Source organism: Ostrinia nubilalis, chromosome 18, assembly GCF_963855985.1.
Source record: "Ostrinia nubilalis chromosome 18, ilOstNubi1.1, whole genome shotgun sequence".
Classification (NCBI taxonomy): Eukaryota; Metazoa; Arthropoda; class Insecta; order Lepidoptera; family Crambidae; genus Ostrinia; species Ostrinia nubilalis.
The window spans coordinates 8746821-8768626 of record NC_087105.1 but is presented as its reverse complement, the minus strand read 5'-3'; the positions used below and the strand labels follow the sequence as shown (position 1 = coordinate 8768626).

The 21806-nt window shown below is 41.5% G+C and overlaps 1 protein-coding gene across 1 annotated transcript in view; it reads right to left on the bottom strand.

Annotated features, from left to right (window-relative positions):
• Positions 1-21748, bottom strand: part of LOC135080812 (proteasome activator complex subunit 4-like) — a 38300-nt gene extending 16552 nt beyond the window's left edge. The window contains exons 1-17 of the mRNA XM_063975535.1: positions 21278-21748; positions 16253-16393; positions 15408-15524; positions 14669-14797; positions 14110-14154; positions 13820-14030; positions 13593-13746; positions 13171-13348; positions 11662-13086; positions 11409-11583; positions 9159-9434; positions 7664-7926; positions 6432-6677; positions 5645-5889; positions 5045-5172; positions 4166-4354; positions 3413-3608 (exon numbers count right to left, since the gene is read on the bottom strand). Of these exons, the coding sequence (XP_063831605.1) occupies positions 3413-3608; positions 4166-4354; positions 5045-5172; positions 5645-5889; positions 6432-6677; positions 7664-7926; positions 9159-9434; positions 11409-11583; positions 11662-13086; positions 13171-13348; positions 13593-13746; positions 13820-14030; positions 14110-14154; positions 14669-14797; positions 15408-15524; positions 16253-16393; positions 21278-21507 (4348 nt within the window). The 5' untranslated portion in view covers positions 21508-21748. The remainder of the gene's footprint in view (positions 1-3412; positions 3609-4165; positions 4355-5044; positions 5173-5644; positions 5890-6431; positions 6678-7663; positions 7927-9158; positions 9435-11408; positions 11584-11661; positions 13087-13170; positions 13349-13592; positions 13747-13819; positions 14031-14109; positions 14155-14668; positions 14798-15407; positions 15525-16252; positions 16394-21277) is intronic.
• Positions 21749-21806: the final 58 nt, after the last annotated feature.

Here is a 21806-nt window from a genome sequence, read left to right as displayed (position 1 = left end):
CCAGTGGTAATAATCTCAACGACCGCCTGGTTCAGAGCCTGCGCGCTCTCGCGAGCCCAGTAGCGCGGGGCCCGCAGCGCGGCCGCCGCGACCTCGGCCGCGAAGCGCTGCGGCGCCTCCTGCGTGTCGGCCGCGCAACGGAGCGCACGCGCCTCTTTATTATGGCCGTTACATACAAGCGGATAGGCAGTGCTTGTTCCCGAACATTCATGTACAGTACATTTTGATGGCGCGGCTCGTTTATGTATGTAGCAACCTTTACAGAGTGCATTTGCTAAAGAAGTGTAACCATTCTTGGTGTCATTTCACTCGACGTAGTCCGTACCTAATGTCGCTTTTTTGACGCTCGCTCAGGCGTCAAATGTGCTAGAAGAGGTTCCCTAACTTACTTGAGACGCGCCCCATTTTGACCATACAAAAATTCCGCGCCCTCCCTCCTCCAGTCAAGATTATTTATTGGTCGTATCGAGCAGTCTTTAATGCATTCTCTTAGCGGTCGCAGGTTTTTTATACCTAAGTTCACAGATGGCTCGCGCCCCCCTTTAAAAGTCTTTGCGAATTGCGCCTACCCTGGGGGGATGCTAACGAAAAGTAACCTGTCATGGTGTAATGTCACTCAACGCAGTCCGTAACAATGAAATTGCAACTTACCTCAAAATACTGGGTTTCTCGCTCAACGTTGCTCTGATTAAGGCAGGCCAAATTAAATACGACCGATTTAACACTTTATTTTCTACTCACCAGTGGTAATAATCTCAACGACCGCCTGGTTCAGAGCCTGCGCGCTCTCGCGAGCCCAGTAGCGCGGGGCCCGCAGCGCGGCCGCCGCCACCTCGGCCGCGAAGCGCTGCGGCGCCTCCTGCGTGTCGGCCGCGCAACGGATCGCACGCGCCTCTTTAATACGGTCGTTACACACACAAGCGGATTGGCAGTGCTTGTTCCCGAACATTCATGTACAGTACATTTTGACGCCCGGCTGTGCCGAATAATGCCGGCTCGTTTATGTATGTAGCAACATTAGCAACCTTTACAGAGTGCATTTGCTAAAGAAGTGTAACCACTGTCATGGTGTCATGTCACTCGCCGTAGTCCGTACCTAATGTCGCTTTTTTGACGCTCGCTCAGGCGTCAAATGTGCTCAACGGTCGCAGGTTTTTATACTTAAGTACACAGATTGCCCGCGCCCCCCCTTTAAAGGTCTTTGCGTCTCCCTAAGGGGGCGCGCCCCCCACTTAGGGAACCAATGCTAGCGCTTGAAGGTAATAATGAAAGTGCAACTTACCTCAAAATACTGAGTTTCTTGCTCAACGTTGCCCTGAGTAAGGCAGCCCAGATTACATGCGACTAAATTAAAACACTTTTTTTCTACTCACCAGTGGTAATAATCTCAACGACCGCCTGGTTCAGAGCCTGCGCGCTCTCGCGAGCCCAGTAGCGCGGGGCCCGCAGCGCGGCCGCCGCCACCTCGGCCGCGAAGCGCTGCGGCGCCTCCTGCGTGTCGGCCGCGCAACAGATCGCACGCGTCTCTTTTTATGGCCGTTACATACAAGCGGATTGGCAGTGCTTGTTCCCGAACATTCATGTACAGTACATTTTGACGCCCGGTTGTGCCGATTAGGCCAGCCCGTTTATGAATGTAGCAACCTTCACAGAGTGCATTTATTAAAGAACTGTCATGGTGTCATATCACTCAACGTGGTCCGTACCTAATGTCACTTTTTTGACGCTCGCTCAGGCGTCAAATGTGCTAGCAGAGGTTCCCTAACTTATTTGAGACGCTCCCCGTTTCAACCATACAAAAAATTCCTCCAATCAAGATTATTTATTGGTCGTATCGAGCAGTCTGGAATACATTCTCTCAGCGGTCGCAGGTTTTCATACTTAAGTAAAAGGTCTTTGCATCTCCCTTGGGGGCCGCGCCCCCCACTTAGGGAACCAATGCTAGAGCTTGAAGGTAATAATGAAATTGCAACTTACCTCAAAATACTGGGTTTCTCGCTCAACGTTGCCCTAAGTAAGGCAGGCCAAATTATTATTTTTTTCTACTCACCAGTGGTAATAATCTCAACGACGGCCTGGTTCAGAGCCTGCGCGCTCTCGCGAGCCCAGTAGCGCGGGGCCCGCAGCGCGGCCGCCGCCACCTCGGCCGCGAAGCGCTGCGGCGCCTCCTGCGTGTCGGCCGCGCAACGGAGCGCACGCGTCTCTTTTTATGGCCGTTACATACAAGCGGATTGGCAGTGCTTGTTCCAGAACAATCATGTACTATCGGCAACAGTGTTAACTGCCCATTGCCGGTCATGTCGTCTTGTTCTATCGCAAAGAATCGTCATTTGATGTGAGCGAGAGCAAAAACGGAAATGGATAGTTAACACTGTGGCCGTGTGTACATACGAGTTTATTAGACTTTAGACACCCAGCTGTGCATGTGATTAATGCAGGCCCGTCTATGTATGTAACGACCCTTACAGAGTGCATATTATGCTAAAGTAGAGTGACCCCTGTCATGCTGTCATGTCACTCAACGTAGTCGCTTTTTGAACGTCTACCTAATGTCGCTTTTTTGACGCTCGCTCAGGCGTCAAATGTGCTAGCGCTTGAAGGTAATAATGAAATTGCAACTTACCTCAAAATACTGGGTTTCTCGCTTAACAGTGCCCTGAGTAAGGCAGGCCAGATTATAATTTTTTTCTACTCACCAGTAGTAATAATCTCCACGACCGCCTGGTTCAGAGCCTGCGCGCTCTCGCGAGCCCAGTAGCGCGGGGCCCGCAGCGCGGCCGCCGCCACCTCGGCCGCGAAGCGCTGCGGCGCCTCCTGCGTGTCGGCCGCGCAACGGATCGCACGCGCCTCTTTATTATGGCCGTTACATACAAGCGGATTGGCAGCGCTTGTTCCCGAATATTCATGTACAGGACGTTTTGATGGCGGCTCGTTTATGTATGTAGCAACCTTTACAGAGTGCATTTGCTAAAGAAGTGTAGCCACTGTCAATGTGTCATATCACTTAACGTAGTCCATACCTAATGTCACTTTTTTGACGCTCGCTCAGGCGTCAAATGTGCTAGCAGATGTTCCCTAACTTATTTGAGACACGCCCCCTTTCGACCATACAAAAAATTCCGCGCCCCCCCTCCTCCAGTCAAGATTATTTATTGGTCGTATCGAGCAGTCTTTAATGCATTCTCTTAGCGGTCGCAGGTTTTTATACTTAAGTACACAGATGGCCCGCGCCCCCTTTTAAAAGTCTTTGCGCCTACCCTGGGGGGATGCTAACGAAGAGTAACCTGTCATGATGTAATGTCACTCACCGCAGTCCCTAATAATGAAATTGCAACTTACCTCAAAATACTGGGTTTCTCGCTCAACGTTGCCCTAAGTAAGGCAGGCCAAATTATTATTTTTTTCTACTCACCAGTGGTAATAATCTCGACGACCGCCTGGTTCAGAGCCTGCGCGCTCTCGCGAGCCCAGTAGCGCGGGGCCCGCAGCGCGGCCGCCGCGACCTCGGCCGCGAAGCGCTGCGGCGCCTCCTGCGTGTCGGCCGCGCATCGAAGCGCGTGCGTCACGTACTTCTTGGTGATTTCCCAGCCGAATTGCGCGAACATCATCTGTGAATAAGTATTATGACGGCTCATGTGTTAAGCTTTAACTACACCAACTCATGCAGATCGCCATCGCCGGCGCGATCATAGGCCAGACAGGTCGCGCGACCCATGACAGTCCGCACGACCTATCAATCGCATGATCACGTTCTGTGGTTGAAGCTTTACTCGTGTACGATAATTCCAAAAAGAACTTAATTTTGTGACTTTAATATATTTTACTTTGCTCTAAGACAAACAAAGAAATTTTTAAATCGATATGCATGTCGAGGATTTTTGAGTGATATACAAGGTGCAGCAAAAGATTCAAATAAGTTTGTATTTTTTATGTGAATTAATGAAAATTGACAAATATTACGTGGATAGCTCAAATTAAAATTTAAATGGATTAAAATTCACTCAATTATTAATTTTATTGCTTTGTTTTTAGCTTTTCCAAGTAGAAACAAATTATTTATGCAAAGGCAAATGAACGGTATGTTATTTAGGTGTATGTTTATTTTCTTATCATTTTATATGTTTTTGACTTTATTATAAGTGCGATAGAAAAAAAAGAAACTTACTCTGAACATAGAGAACCGTATGCCGCTAAACTTGTCCCGTCCCTTCTTTTCTTCAATCGTGAGGAACGCCACGAGGCGGTCGATATTCGCGTCGTCCGAGAAAAACTCGTACAAATACCGCTCACCCTCTTCCATCTCCTCAGGGGTGAGATCGAACGAGAATACTTGGTCTTTCGCGGGAGCCACTACCTGCAGGATTGATGGGTAAAAAGTTAACAGTTTATAATCTTCAATACGTAGTTACAGCTGACTTCGACACCACACTACTCTTCAGTCAATTCAAATACTTTTTTGAGCATCACTGGTTGGGTTTTTATTGGCGGTCAAGCTGTAGATGCTGGCTACACAGGAGTTGCAGCGGTGGAACCGAGAGGTGGATATTCAAGTCCCAAAAAATATCTTGCGGAGTAGGCGAAATAAAAGCACTATCAAGATTAATCACATTGTGTAAATTTATAAAACTGAATGACGTAAACAGTAGGAATAGTCCCGAGCTGTCAAAACTAGATTGTCTGATAGATTTTGTTACAAATGATAGGCATATGACTCAGGCCCCTCTGTCCCACTGGGCACTTTGGGCACGTGCGCAGGGCCCCGCGACCGAGGGGGCCCCCATCTGCTAATAAGACCCTTTTCCAGATGATAAGGGCCTAGGGTTGCCATGTTTTTTTATTTGGTTGCACGCCAGGCGAAAGTCGAGCTACAGAATAATATCAAGCGCACGCATCAGGATGTTGGGCAACCGATGTTTTGTGTTTTAGGACCTGGCAACCCAATAAGGGCCCCTTAATCCTTAAATGCCCAGGGCCCCTAGTAGGTTAAAGACGGCCCTGATATGACTATTAGTAAATTCGGAAGTAAATATTCTAATGACCATACCTCCAGCGTTTTGGGCCAAGCGTAGAAGCCGTACCCCGTAGACCTTAACCACGGCTTGTCCCATTCCTCGTCAGTCGTCGGTTGCCTGTCCTCCGACCAGATCGCCCACTCTATATCTTTTCTATATCCTGATATTTACAAAATAATTTTCCATAACATAACAAATGTAAAACTCATGTAAGGGATAGCGAGAGAGAGAGAGAGAGAGAGAGAGAGAGAGAGAGAGAGACCAAGAGATGAAATGAAAGAGTCATTTGGATGAAATGTAAATTATTTAGTTTAAGCGACCCGACCAAGTTTCAATCTATGTAGCAGTCGTTCTAAAATCATTATTTTGATCTATCTTTATAAGATTTCTTGGTATAATTTACAGATACCGGCCAAAATGCCTATTTTCGCAACATTTTCATTAGAGTGAAAACCTCGGGAATGCATTTTTTCTCATAATCATGCATTTTATGCATTTCGGTCAATCTCACAGAATATAACAGTTCTGGATATAACAGCGGGTGAATATTTTTTTACACTTAAATCAGATCAACTTTTCTGAGATGTTATAAGAATCTTGTAAAATGCCTACAAAAAATATAAAATAGTCACCTGGCACGTGTTTATCCGGCTTCGGAACGCCAGCCACCTCGTACGGGTCAACGTACAGCTTCTTCAACGGGCGCTTCCGTTGTTTCAGCACGTAGTGCGTCAGTTTCTGTGCGCTGCGTCGCACCGCTATGTCGTCGTGTAGCAGCGACTTGACGATCAGCTTGACGGCGCGAGGAGTGTACGGCGTTTGTACGGAGGGACAGAAGGTAAGCATTTGCATTGCCAGTTCTAAGCGACGCCATTGGCTGGAGAGAAAAAAAAATGCAAATTAAAAATATTACTCTGTAACTAATTTTATTATTCAGCGTGTTTTTGACAGATAAAGTTGTAGGCAAATTGCCATAAAGTATTCTAAAGATTTTTTCTTTTTTATGATGTGTGATATAATTACATGTAGCCAAAGATAGAGCAAACCATTTTATTCAGAGTTTTGGGAAATGAACAACATTGCTTTCGCCAATGTCAGTGTTTAAAGACATTTGAAATTAATAGTGGATAAAAGGATTTTAGGGAATTAAAGGCTATCATTCCATGGTAATAAGAGGGCTTAGTGTGAGTTTACATCAAACGTCGTCACTAGCGAGCGCGTTAAAAAATATATGAAGCCTTTACTTCTTGAAAGTTTCAGCTAGGGGCGCCGTACAATCCGTCGTACATTTAATGTCACTTTTTTACGCATTCGACATCGAATGCGTGTCACCTAAAGTCACACTACGCCCTAAGATCTCAATAAATAAATAAAATAAATAAATAGACATACATTACATAGAAGATCTGCAATACTCACATATTAGGAGTCTCAGCGACGTTCACTAATTCATCAACCAAGGCCTTATACGTGGCCTCCGTCTTGTCCGAAGCGGCCAGCTCCCTCTCGACAGCCGTGCTCAGCTGCTCAGCGAAGACAGCGTCAGTCTTCATGAGCTCCTTCACAAAGTAGGCAGCGGCGTCCAACGCTCCCTCCGAGATTGTTAGCCGAGTGTTCACGGTTGGGAAGTGGCGGTGGATTGAATCGCTGAACGCTTGCTCCAGCCTGCAAAAAGTAATACATACTTTATTTATCACTACATAGTATAAAACAAAGTCGTTTTCCGCTTTCTGTCCCTATGAATGATTTTGATGCGTTTTTATTAAATAGATAGAGTAACTCAAGAGGATTATAAGTATAAAACATGCATATTATAGAAAAGAAAAGTCGGGAAATTCCATTGCCGCGCGAAGCCGGGGCGGGCCGCTAGTTTTCAATATTCCTAAGTTATAAACTAACTGTTTCGTTATACGATTTGTCTGTCACAGGACGATAAAGGTATGTTTTACAATAGGGTATGTTTATCAAAAACCAAGCCAAATAGTTTTACGTAAAGAAACTTTTTATTGTAACTATTTAAACATTTATTGTAGCTTTTTGGACAAGCTATAGTTATAACAGCGGTTTTACAACTCACAGAAGTCCGAGATCTTCGGGAGAAACACTTTTTATCCCGCAAGCTGCCGCAGTCCGTAAGACGTTTTATAGCTCTTACGTCATAGATACGTGCTTGTGCTTGAAGACAACAATGAACTTGCAACTAACCTCAAAATACTGGGTATCTCGCTCAATGGTGCTCTCAAAATAGCAGGCCATAGTGTCTTGACCACCTCCCAGTCTTGCTTAGCAATGAGGGGCCCGGCCCGGGGCCCCAGCATTATGTAGAGGGCGCCCTTGTGCTTGTTGTGCCATTCCTCCCCCTCCCCGCCCGTAGCGAGTAACTCCACCTATATTGCTAGCGCTTGAAGGTAATGAACTTGCAACTAACCTCAAAATACTGGGTTTCTCGCTCAACGGTGCTCTCAAAATAGCAGGCCATAGTGTCTTGACGACCTCCCAGTCTTGCTTAGCAATGAGGGGCCCGGCTCTTGGTCCCAGCATGATGTAGAGGGCGCCCTTGTGCTTGTTGTGCCATTCCTCCCCCTCCCCGCCCGTAGCGAGTAACTCCACCTATATTGCTAGCGCTTGAAGGTAATGAACTTGCAACTCACCTCAAAATACTGGGTTTCTCGCTCAACGGAGCTCTCAATATGGCAGGCCATAGTGTCTTGACGACCTCCCAGTCTTGCTTAGCAATAAGGGGCCCGGCCCGGGGCCCCAGCATGATGTAAAGGGCGCCCTTGTGCTTGTTGTGCCATTCCTCCCCCTCCCCGCCCGTAGCGAGTAACTCCGCCATCTTGGGAATCAGGGCCCGGTAGGAGTATGGGTAGTGGCTCAGCATCCAGTAGAGACGGATTTGTGCTAGTATACGGACCTGCATGAAAATAAGTCTGTTATTGTTATTTCATCACTATGAAAAATAAATCATCATCATTGCTGAAGAGGTAATTTTTGTATTACAAACATGGTCGATCTAGATTATATTGGTATATGGTTGTATTATCATTCTTTCTGTCCGGTCGTCGAGCAGATAGATTTCGTCCAATGACCCCAAGCTACCCATTCTTATCGCACGCGCTCGCGCAAAAATATTGCTTTCGCGACTGTGCGACGGGCAGCCGCAGTGAGTGTGCGAGCGCGACAGCAATATACTTGCGACAACTGTCTTCCTTCGTCGTGTCCTTGACTCGTCCCATAGATTGACCGCTTCTGTCGTATGCGTAGTCTGGCCACCCTTGCACGTCCTCTAAAGACTTCACCTTCGCGATGACTTACCGAGCTATAAGTGTTGATAGACAGCTCATACAGCGCGTATAGTGCTTGGAGCGCCGACGGTGTGATCCCTGCATCGCAGACTAGGTCCACCCTGGACTCGTCTTGCAGCCTGGCCGCGTCTGCCAGTAGCATGCGCGCCTATGTATCAGGTAAAGATGACTTACCGAGCTATAAGTGTTGATGGACAGCTCATACAGCGCATATAGTGCTTGAAGCGCTGACGGTGTGATCCCTGCATCGCAGACGAGGTCCACCCTGGACTCGTCTTGCAGCCTGGCTGCGTCTGCCAGTAGCATGCGCGCCTATGTATCAGGTAAAGATGACTTACCGAGCTATAAGTGTTGATGGACAGCTCATACAGCGCATATAGTGCTTGAAGCGCTGACGGTGTGATCCCTGCATCGCAGACGAGGTCCACCCTGGACTCGTCTTGCAGCCTGGCTGCGTCTGCCAGTAGCATGCGCGCCTATGTATCAGATAAAGATGACTTACCGAGCTGTAAGTGTTGATGGACAGCTCATACAGCGCATATAGTGCTTGAAGCGCTGACGGTGTGATCCCTGCATCGCAGACGAGGTCCACCCTGGACTCGTCTTGCAGCCTGGCTGCGTCTGCCAGTAGCATACGCAGGCGCGCCGCCCCTGCGGCATGTCTCAGCTAAAGATGCCTTACCGAGCTATAAGTGTTGATGGACAGCTCATACAGCGCATATAGTGCTTGAAGCGCTGACGGTGTGATCCCTGCATCGCAGACTAGGTCCACCCTGGACTCGTCTTGCAGCCTGGCTGCGTCTGCCAGTAGCATGCGGAGTCTGGCTCTGATATGACTTACCGAGCTATAAGTGTTGATGGACAGCTCATACAGCGCGTATAGTGCTTGGAGCGCCGACGGTGTAATCCCTGCATCGCAGACGAGGTCCACCCTGGACTCGTCTTGCAGCCTGGCTGCGTCTGCCAGTAGCATACGTAGTCTGGCCGCCCCCTGTACGTCTCCCGCCACCCCTCCGCGCCCGTCGAGCGCTCGCTCTAAAGCGCCGTATGAACGCATCCGCGCTTCTAGCCCGGGCCCGTGACGGAGGCCCTTTATAACGACCACGCGTTCCCACACCTGGAAGAATCAAATTACATTTACAATTTTTGTAAAGAGCGGACACAATGTTATTATCTCTAATCAATTGGATAAAGCTTTCTATGTATATTTTAGATTATTGTGAAACATTAACACAGTCGCAGCGTCACTACCGTCTAAAACGCGAAGTGCAATGCACTTCTAGAAATTGTATGAAAACTAGTAGTGGTGAGGCAAGCGTGCTTCCTCACGCGCACTCTAACCCCCTTACTAATAAAACTTACACGCTCGTTGAACAGTCAGGGTGTCCACTGCAAATGTTCGAAAAAATTCCCTGACTTTTCCCTGACTTTCCCTGACAATTTTCTCAAAATTCCCTGACCAACTATGTATACAACGTGTCCCAAAATTCAAGGATAAGCCGACGCCACAGGATGGACATAGTCATGATTACTTTAGGAAAAATAAGGAAAAAAATCTATCTCAATTATTTTTTAACTTACACAATAAATTATGAAATCCAACGAAAATTGACACCCCTTATGATATTTTACATTACCACGACCACAATTTTTCAATTATTCCTGGTTTTCTGTTTATATCGGCAACTTAAGTAGTGCTGCTGTTCACCGCAACTCTTAAAACCTTCTGGAATCTTGGATAGTTGCGTCAACTTTATAAAAAACTTGCCACAGTAGTGTTCATACTTTTTTTTTACAAAACGATGAGTAAAAGTGGAGTGAAAGTAAAAATCGTTCAAAATTTTAAGGATATAAAATATTTTGATTAACTTTTGTGTAAAAACTGCAAGGATTCTGGGGGTTTTAAGAGTTGGGGTGGACAGCAACGCTACTTAAGTTGCCGATACAAACAAAAAAACAGAAATATTTGAAAAACGGTGGTCGTGGTAATGTAAAATAAAGTCAATATTCGAAGAATTTCGTAATTTATTGTGTAACTTAAAAAATAATTGAGATAGACAAGTAGTCATGACTATGTCCATCCTGCGGCGCCGGCTTATCCTTAAATTTGGGGACACATTGACTTTTCAGATAGATCCAGTTAATTCTGTAACCTATTACTGATATCGTTTGAAAGAGCTCGTGAAGCACTTTCAAGATCAGTAAGCAGTTTTTCGATATCTTGTGTAGTTTAGAAATAATCGAATGAGATCATTTATCGTTTCCACCCTGTATTAATAGCACTCACAGTGAACTGCTCACTAGTCTGCACTCAATAATCAAATCAATAAATAATTATAAAAAAAATATAAATAAACATAAGTTATAAGTTGCACTTTCACATCGACAATAGAAAATATATCATTTTACTGAAACAAAAAAGTACAACTATTAAAACATAAAGGAGTAATCTAGTTATGACAAAAAAAAATCATAACAGAGTGATCTATCACTCTAATCCTGAAAAAAAAACTATATGAAAGTAATCTAATTATGAACAAAATTGTGTCATAATTTAGATCAATCCACTTCATTAGATAAAAAACTAAAAAGGAGTAATATAATTATGACTAAAAGCAAAGTCATAATGTAGATCACTCCAAACCTGAAAAAAAAATGCTTCGATAGTCAAGATCAAAGGTCTTTCTAGAGCATAAATTAATTAAATCCCTCATTTTACAATCACTGGGAAATTTCGGGAGACAAACAGTGTTTTGGTAGACAAAATCTCAATGTTTCCCTGACTCTCCAGGTGACCCCTCTATTTCAATGACTTTCCCTGACTGCTATGAGCTTCCCTGACTTTTCCCTGACTTTCCCTGACTTTCCAGAATGTGGACACCCTGACAGTGTTTTAAAGTGACGTTTAGTATGGAAATGTCATTTTAAAACAGTGTTCAACAACTGTGTAACTTTTTATTAGTAAGGGGGTAAGTGTTTTTAATTCAAATGAAGTATTATTGCTGACTAAATATTCCAATCGCATAGAGACAAAAATTATTGACCTAGCTAAAAGTCTCTAACGCTAGTTTTACAATTAAAACATACTCACTTGTATAAGCATTTCAAAGCCGCGCGTGTCATCCGATTTGTCTGCAAGCATTCGCGCTTGCACCTCCAATAAGAGTTTTGTCATGGCTACTCTAATATTTTCTCCGTCAAGCGTAATTTTATATTTCACGCCGTTGGCGAATGGAATGCTGGTAGCAGGAACCTTTGACTCCACACTAAAAAAACATAAAGAGATGTAGGTAGTCTACTTTAAATAGATTCTAAATTATTTTTTTAATGATTGTAATACTTACAGGTCAACAGGCTGTTCATCAGGCGGTGGCAAGAAATTGCCAGAGGATAACACCGCATTCATGATGCAAAAACTCCTCAGTTTGCGTTCACGACACATGTCTTTCTCTCCACTGAGCCATTGCCTGATCCGCGCTATCTCGGGCTTCAGATACCTGTCAATCAGCATCTGGGCACACTCAGCTTCCGCCTCACAAGGCACGTGCCACTTGAAGTTTGCGTTCTTGAGCAAGCAGCCGCGACCCCACTCCCTAACAGGCAGCCACGTCTCAGGCGCCTTCCCATAGTCATTGGGAGAACTGCGCCACTCCTTCAAATCAACGTACGACATAGACGTAAATATGTGACTCAAAACTTCGCTTGCACGCGTCAACGCGTAACTCGAATGAAGCTTCAACGCCCTGTCCAATATGGGCAAGATTTCAGGAATATACTTAATCAACACGGTCCCCTCGCATTCAACGACGTGCATCAGCAGCACGAGTCTGTATACGAGGTCGCGAGGAGGATTCATTTCCTTCAAGGTTTCATCGGAAGACAAAATTTCCTTCAGATCTTCACATAGTTTAGGCAAGAATGCGGCGAGAGTTGTTTCGGCATCGATACGAGCGAACACGCGCAATAGGAAGCCCACCATGCTACCGGACACGTTCGTTTCGAACGTGGAATCTGTCGCAAAGGCCCTGAACTTCCTCAGAGCCTCTTTGAATATTTTCGGCGAACACTGCATCAGCACAGCCGTAGCGGCGGACGAGATGGCCGTTTCGACCACGGCGTCCGTTTTGCTCCGAATCGCGTCGGATTCTTTGGTATCGAGGCGCACGTGTTCCATCGTGCTGGACTCAATAATAATGAACAGTCTATCCAGGAAGACCAGGACAAAGTCTTCGAATTGAGCGGTCGACTCGCACGTCAATCGTTCTTCTTCGGTCAGATCGGGCCAGTGTTCGTGAGCCGAGCTGCAGTCGATGAAGGGGACCATCCAACTGAATATCAGTATGAAGTGTAGTGTCACCATTGTCTTCTTGATGTCGTTTGGATCTAAGCCCGGGAGGACGGCCATGAGGAAGGGCACGACGTGCGTCGGGCCCTCAGGGAAGTCGGCGTCCGCTCCCCGCAGCATAGGTCTAGCCACGGCAGCCACTGCAGACATGGCGGCAGTCACTCGGTGCGGCTCCGTTAGAGAAGTCAGCGATGTCCTGAGTCTTTCCAGTAAGGGTGGAACGACGATTGCAGGCCGGAGCGTGGCCAAATTCTGCAACGCGATCGATATATCCAGCGCGCCGCTGCGGCTGTATACCGCTTGCAATGTGGGCTCGAGGACGATGTTTACGAATTCCGTGATGTCTTCGTCTCTGAGTCTGTTCGATTCTGGTGTTTGGTTTTCCCAACTCTCCTTGAACCTTTTTTCACGCTCTCTTCTCACTCTAAAAACATTTGCAGTAAACGGAAATTATATTTATTGCTTATTTCTGCAAGTGATCACTTACCAAAAAGGTGTATTTTATTACCTGTTTAAGAATTCTCTAGCAAGTTTCCTGAGGAAGTCTCTCAGCTTGAAGGACCAGCGACCAGCGTTTGCGCTGTGCAGGTAGCTTTCGACTCCAGCTAAAAAGCTGCGTAGATGTTTTAGAAGCACTCCATCGGGGCTTATGCTCCATACGATCCACGAAGCAACGTGTTTCATATCTAAAAGTTTGATTGGAAAATGAAAATTAAAGTAAGTAAATACATGTAATAAAATAATAATAAATAAATATCCTTAGACATTTTACACTACACCTCTCTTTAGTCACAAACTAAGCAAAGCATGTACTATGGGTACTAGACGGATACGGAAACGGAACGGATATAAACATACTTAAATACTTTTTTCTTTGTAAATACATACATATTATACATGAAAACACCCAAATATTTAAGATAAACTAACCAAGAGTGTGATTCCTGCTCATTTGCATATCTTTATAGCCCACTGGGAGATTCAGAGTGTGAAGGAATCTTGTGAAAAGTTTGGGCACGTGGGGGGTCCAATCTACGGCACCGGGGTTCCGTTTGGCCAGCCCTGCGAAGAGCATCGTCAACTCCTGTGAAAGAAAGAGACACTATAATATTTTGAACCTAAAAGTTTATGCAGCAAGGGTCAACAATGAAACTTACGGAGACTCCATACTGTGAGTTGTAGCACGTATCCCAAAGGTCCATTAGTTGGTTAAACCATAGTTCGTGGCCTTGAGCCGCATATCGCGGGTGAAGTGACACTGGTAAGAATACCACTAACTGGCACATAAGGTTTGTGTCAGTAGCCCAAGGGTTGATCTGAGGTAGAAATTCTTCCAGGATTTCTTTGGTCGCAGTCACCTCAAAGTATCTAAAAAACATTTTCGTTGCAATATCTAATGGAATAGAAATTAATTTTAACTGGCAAGGACAAGAGAAAAGTTACTTACGGTCTCGCGCACTTAACCATTGACATGTACGACCCTTCTAATGATCTGGAAATAAAAAAATATTAAAATAAGTGCTTTAAGATAGTATTTTGTTTTAGAGGCGTACTTTTGAACCATTCTGTACAAATTCTTTTGCAAAGATATCTAACCCCACATTATGGCCATTAGAATTCTAAAGGTATATTCATATTAGATGGCATGTGCTGATAAAATTGAAGAATAAAGAGGCCTGTGGTCTCTTAAAATGTCGCGCACTCGAAAGACTACTTCAATGATTCAAAAATACGTATCTTGGGTTTAAATTGTGGTGCATTTTGAGTACAACATATTTTACCAGATTTGCTTTAGATTTTCAATTAATAAAGAAATTATTTTTAACTCTACAAGGACGTTAATCTGCACCAAAATCGATCCCCGAACCGGGCGTTGATCCACCAGAGCACCGCGCGAAATGTAGAACAACCAACAAGAACGTAGAATGAATGATAGATGAGCCCATCCCAACTACCACCAAATGTGCAATGCAAGCGTATCCCAGATGTTCAAACTTGTTCATTACGTGGGTAGCTCGTTTTCATCCCGTTCCGCTAGGCCGAACAAGGCTAGGGCGTCATCAAGGCCGTACCCCGACAGGAATTTGCGAATCTTAGTGAGCATATCACCTCCTTGCTTGCCAGAACGTTTTGGCCTGAACACATATGGTGAGACAAATTATTATTAGACAATTAGAAGGGACCAATATGTATAAATGTGGCTGTACAATAGTTATTTACTTTGCTTCTTGAAAATGGATTAAAAGTTACATGTATAATGTAATGCAAGTGTGAGTACAGCTGCGTAGCTTTGTATTGCTTTAAGATTTCGTTTGTTGGCTGTGTGCCTAATCAAAAAATGTAAGTAGACACTGATGTTTCGTATGGCATGTCTGTTCAATGTATTAACAGGCCGGAAATTTGTGTGCAAGAGTATCAGTCTAAATGACGTTCTAGAAAACAATACAGGCTAAGTCTTATTTATAAATTGAGTAAGTGCAGCAAACTTGTGTTATAAGTAGGGTAGACTGGATATGGTTGTAACAACTCGAATGTTATCGAACAATGATCGGTAGGTGAGGGGTACAAGAGGCAGGGTATGCGGGCGACAAGTCCATATAGCCTTAGGTACTTATCTTGTCGCCAGCATATCTTTCCTTTTGGACCCCTCACCTACCGGGCAACCATTTGAGTTGTCACAACCGTACCCAGCCTTCCCTAAAAACTGAAAACTGTTACTTGGATTGGAATGGGCAGAAAACTTACGAGAGGTAATGGAAGAGTCCTATGTGCGTCGCGCTCTTATCAAATATCTTCTTTCCAACTTCATACAAAGGTCGCCAGGGAAGAGTCAAGTCCTCCGGTGAAATTAAATGCCTCTTTCTGGAAAATAACATTGTGTTTACAATCACATCTAAATGGAAAGGTCAAACATACCTAACAAAAATAAAATTATATTTTCCTTATTTATTATACCACAACATGCCTACTCCCAATGATATTATATAAAAACAAAAGCAGATATGTTATAAGCGCTCGCGCTGTGAATACTCAAATACGTCCCAATTGGGACGTCTTGTGTTTAGTCTTCGTGTGGCCTGCGTCGTGCGCAATCGCGTGTACCACACCGTAAGTTCCTGTGTTCTTACCAAAATAAATAAAAAATGCCATCGTGTGTGTTTCGAAAGTGTACCAATTATGACTCTAAAGTAAACAAAATACAAGGGATCTCTTACCACATGTGATTATGCAAAATTATTTAGTATTTATATTTTCAATTATTTATGCAAACAATCAAGACGCCATGCGCCATGTTCAAGTTAAGAAAGAGAAAGCGATCTTGTTTTGACGTTAGAGCGATAAGGATGCGTGCGCTGCGGACATAGATTAGTTAGTGCAGAATCGTTAAAACTATAGCTATCTCTTTCATTTGCGTGCTATTTCGTATCTTTTGTTTCACTTATCACTTACATTTGTCAATGTGTGCAATTTGGAATAGCTCGGCACGGATTAAAATCGTAATTTCTATGAACGTAACATATCTATAGTTCTATAATATCATTGCCTACTCCCAATTCAAATTAGATGAGGATATAAATAGCTGTACTTACTTTGTAAGCATAAGGAACAGTGTTGTGAATTTGTGAACCTTGCATGGCTCCAAGTCAGGAATGAGAACTAGCTCATAGGCCAGTTTTATTAATGCTATGTGGTCCTCTTTTCCAAATTTTAAGCCATATATTCTTATGTATCTGTAAAAAATAAATCAAATATTACGTAATAAAATATCAGAAGATTATTAAAGCCCCTAAACTATTATAGCTTCTTTCTCCACGATTTTGTGATTGTGTTTAATAACTAATTTTAATAAATGTTAGAAAACTTACAATATTTGGCAACATAGAATTCATTTCTTCAACATGTCTACAGAAAATGGATAAACAGGCAATATTTTTGTGCAATATATGGTAACACAGTGGTCTAAATCTAACTCTGGTAACACAGTGGTCTAAATCTAACTCTGGTAACTATTGGAGATACATAACAACACATGGTCCAGCCATAGTTCGCGCAGCTATATGCTGTATTAAAATGTATTTGTGATGGCCAGGCATGAAATGTCAAAAGTGCAATCACATAATGCATTAAAACATTGCCCATTTACAAGCACCATTATAATAAATATAATAAATCTGTTTGTCTGTATGTTATACTGTGTATTATGCACTAATACTAATGGAAATATAGAGACATCTACTGCATGTGGATTAGGCATTTCCTTAATACTATTGTTGAAATAAACCATCTAATATATGTAGACAAATATATTACACACATAGAATACAATAAGTACTGTATTATGCAGTTTTCAGGAAGTTCTGGGCTATGGCCAGAAAATTTCAGACGTTGAATATGCTGCCAAAGGTTAAACTACTCCCATTGAGTAATTATTTTACTAGTAAGACAGATGAAAAGATATTTGATGTATTGCATATTCAAATTAAGACTTTTAAGATAATGTTAAAATTACTTAAAATTATTCATATGCATTATCAATAGTGATTAGGTAAAAGTGATAGTAATATTTTATTGCATGCCTGCTCTCTGAACTGATAAAGAATCATACTTTATTACACATACTAGCTATTTCTTACGGATTTCCCTGCCACATACTACCCTCCACCTACATTTCCCATTAAAAAATCTGCATAAAAACTATCCCATGTTCTATCCTGGGTGTCCCGTGTCTCTATGACCAAAGTTCATCTAAAATGATTCAGTGGGTTTTTAAGTCAAATGTAACAGACAGACAGTTTTACATTTATAATACTATGGATTGGCAAAATATTTTCTAATTAGATAGTTATTCTTCTTCTATTACATTAATATTACATTACATCTATGTTATTAAAAAATATATTAGGGCATTTCTCCACTAAATGGAAAATCGCTGTCCCAAGCTAAATTTATGTAGTAAACCTTAAAATTTCTCAGGTTTTTGTATCAATACCGACATAGAATTAGGTATTCTTAGCATGACATAGCATATTTAGTAATTTAATCATGGAATATTCGAATAAATAACCTCAAACGTCTCAAATCACAGTCCCCTGGTACGTCCCTTTTCCAGAATTACACATATTGTTACAAATGTTTATTATATTGCTGTTGATATTTGAATAAAAAATATCCAAATACATTAACAATAACAGTTAGCATCTTAATACATCACAAACAATGTTTACAATATAATTTTAATCAAAATATCCTTCTGAGAATGCTGTCCTCAAATTATTAAAACATTCCCCTGTTAAAATTTTAAAACCGGTTTAAAGTCATATTTAGTTTTGGCGCAAAGCACTTAGATCGCGAAACGGAACGCAATAGGTGTTAAGGTTGTTCAGTTGTGTAGCTAGTGGGCAGCCGATATTTTGTTTAATGGTACTACTGCGTCATCTGGTGAACCAGGCGTCTCGGCCGTCAGTGAAAACATTCCCCTGGTGAGCCTTTTTTTTACTATTTTAAGAGTTTTAATAACGACAATTTGTTTAAATTAATTAATCTTTTAGTATGTAGCCACATAAGTTGCGTTTATTTTAATGTTTTTAAATGATATTGTTTTATGAAGTATTCACGTAAAAATAACATTCCCCTGTCATTTCATAGCACAGGGTACTGTTCATACCACAGGGGACTGTTCATACTACTGTTTTCCTAGGTTTTAATAACGTCTTTTTAGTAGGTATTATCTCAAAATTTCACCGAAAAAGAAGCTACGCGAAACATGAGAAGAATTTCTAGAACAAAAACGTATAGCTGTGCAATAATGATATCATCGACTTGAAACATTACCCTAAAAGAAAAATTGAAAAAAAGAAGAAAAAAGAAAAACTTTAAATAAAATCAGTTTAAGATATGAGTTGTCGTGAGCATAAGGCTGTAAAAAAGGTTTGGAGGGAGCACTGTGCTAAGTTTCGTGCAAAAAAGAAAGTCATGAAGACATTTATAACAAATAATTTGTGTTTCTTTACGAGATCGAATCAGAAATGAGGAGATCCGTAAACGAACTAAAGTCGGTGACATAGCCCGACGGATTAGCAAGCTGAAATGGCAATAGGAAGGCACATAGTACGCAGAACTGATGGCCCATCGGCAGCAAGGTTCTGTAGTGGAGGCCGCGTGGACGTCCCACGCTGCGTTTTACGGTACACAAGATGGACCGACGACATTATAAAGGTAGTAGGAAGGCGCTGGACGCAGGCCGCTACGAATCGATCAACATGGAAGTCTTTGAGGGAGGCCTATGTTCAGGAGTGGACGTCCTATGGCTGAAATGATGATGATGATAATGAACAAATAATTTCGGAAGGGAAAATACCTACATCTGATTCAGAAGATTTCGCAGAAGAACATCAGGCGCCTTTAAGATCATCTGACCCAACACGAAATAACAAGAATAGCGTTTCAATATTACATTCACCAGAAACGGGGTCAAAAAACAAAAATTAGCAGTAATAATGTTTTTTGTTTATTACTTTTTGTATTTTTTTGGTTCTGTTTTAAAAGGCAGGCATTTTTGATTATTATAAAGACTGACTTTAGTGTCATACAATTTAAGTCTTAAAACTTAATTGTTCGTTAAGTTTAATGCTACTGTTATTAGGCTTAAGAAAAGTCATTATTTTAAATTAGTAATATTTGTTTTAATAATAATATTTTTTGTTTCAAAAACTTACATATTTTTATAATGGCAAAGAAAAATAAAGAGTTTGTTTACTCAAAGAAAAATACTAATTGTTTTTGTCCATAATACATTCCCCTGGGTGGTTGCAACAGTCCCCTGTCGCAATTTTGCGAAAAATCGCCAATAACTCAAAAACTAAGGGGAAAATGTGTGGGCTTTTTTAAGATATATATTTAAATTACTATTGCCCTGAATTTCGTTAACAAAATTTCTCAACATTTAATAAAATTACTTCAGGACAGTCTTGTATGGACGATTTTCCAAATAGCAGAGAAACACCCATTAACTCCATTCATAAGGATGATGACTTCATACATTTTAGAGGCTCTCAGAAACTGATAGTTAATCATTTCAAGACAACTCAAGGAAAATGTTAAGATGAAATCATCAACATCAAGCTTGGTGACCGAAACATCGTATTTAATTATATATTTTGAATGAAAGTTATTCATAAGCAGCCTATAAAAAGATACAAGAGGACAATGACAATCAAGTTATAAATAAACACAAAGCTGTTACATATTTTTAGAAATACTTAGTAATGTTATTTTTTCTTTGTTCTTAAATTTGGAAGTTTTTTTTATCATTATTGTTACTTAAATTAATTTGAAGTCTTTACTGAGCAATTGATTTTTAAATTGAGTAGTATTAGGTAGATGTTATTTCTAATAAGAATTCTACATGAAGTGTTTACATTATAGTCTATCCAATATAGCTTGATTAGAATGACGGCTGTCAAACGAATGTGACTAGTGCTGGGATATGTTTCGTACGGTTCACATAGATGTATCGATAAGTTTCAGAAAAAAATAATATAAAAAAATACACCTAATTTTTCTTCATATCTTTATTCATAAAAATGACAATTATGATTTAAATTGAAAGACAGTAAAATTTAAAATTCATGTCAAGGGTGTACAACCTAAGTCGTAGTCATTATCATCAGTGTTCTTCAGTGGTTTTTTCCTCTCGCTAGAGGGCATCTCTTCTAGAGCAACGGTGCTATGAATACCCAAAAAATTACCGGTGATTGATTTCCGATGTTTGATTATTTAAGAAAGAAATGTTTTTGGTTTTTAATAGTGAACATTTAGAAAAACGTATAACTTGACTTAAATATGTTAAAAAATTAGTTAGAAAAAAAATTGTTAAATATGTTAAAAAATTCGTTCTAATTTAATATGACATTTGTCGATATGTCCCAACACTAACATTTTTGTAACTCGAGATAACCTTGTAGAGACGTCGTTATTACTTTAGCTTGATTTTTATAATTTCGAATTACTACTTATTGGTGTAATTTAACGCTGCATTTACACGAAATTATCATTTTTATTGGAAGCACTGTCGTCGAAAATATTGTTTGTAGGTCAGACGTGAATTATTTCTTGTCCGCCAATATTTATCTCTCATTGATCGCTACTACAAAGTTATGTCGTTACTTTTAATGGCAGCTGTCATTCTAATCAAGCTATATTGGATAGACTATAACATTTCATTATTGACAAAACATGGAACAAGTCAAAAATAAAAATTAAGTATTAGGAAAGTATGGCAGCAATATCATATTTTATATTGAAAGAAACACAAGCAAGTTGTTTATATTATACATAGCATGGAATAATGTTTTACTTAGGTACAAAATGAAATAAGAATGTTTTTCTGTTATTTGAGTCAGGATAATTATTATCCTATTAGATTGCTTACAGCTTTGTTTAAAATGTAAAATTATTATCTATTTTATCAAATTTTGGATCCTGCATCCTCGCTTTATGGATCCTTTCTGAATTTTAACTAGCATTTTGAAGAGTTTATTAAAAGGGCTATTTAATAAAAGTTTTGAGGGTATCTATCACTCCTGAGACATTAAATAAAAATAAAAAATACATACTTCATCAGCCTCGAGGACCACACTCCACAGGCTGGCTTCATCTCACGTAACATCACTGATTTTGCCAGATTCGTCTTAACCTGCTCCAGGAAACTGCATGATTCTGCATCCAACTCAGCAGAATATGGCAAGACGTGATTGGTAAGGATCTCCTTCTGCGGCTTAAACCCCAGGGCCTGTATGCGCTCTGGGGTAGTCACCAACAGTTCATACTCGTCGTCCAGAATCATCTTGGAATGATTTTTAACTTTTTATCACAAACTAATCCAAACGCACAGTTAACCAATGTCTTTTATCACTGACGGCCACATGAGCGCAGCTGTGAATTATTACGCCGCTCAGCGCAGTACTAGCTCGCACTATGTAATTACTATTGTTCCGTCATCAACAAATCAACATTGAATTTGCACAAGTCATCGAATATTTTACAGCAAAAATCCAAACCCGACGACGATTGGACGTTCCGTTCCACAAGAATTTGACATTTTAATTTGGCTGACGTCATGTTGTGCTCACGTTTCATTTATCG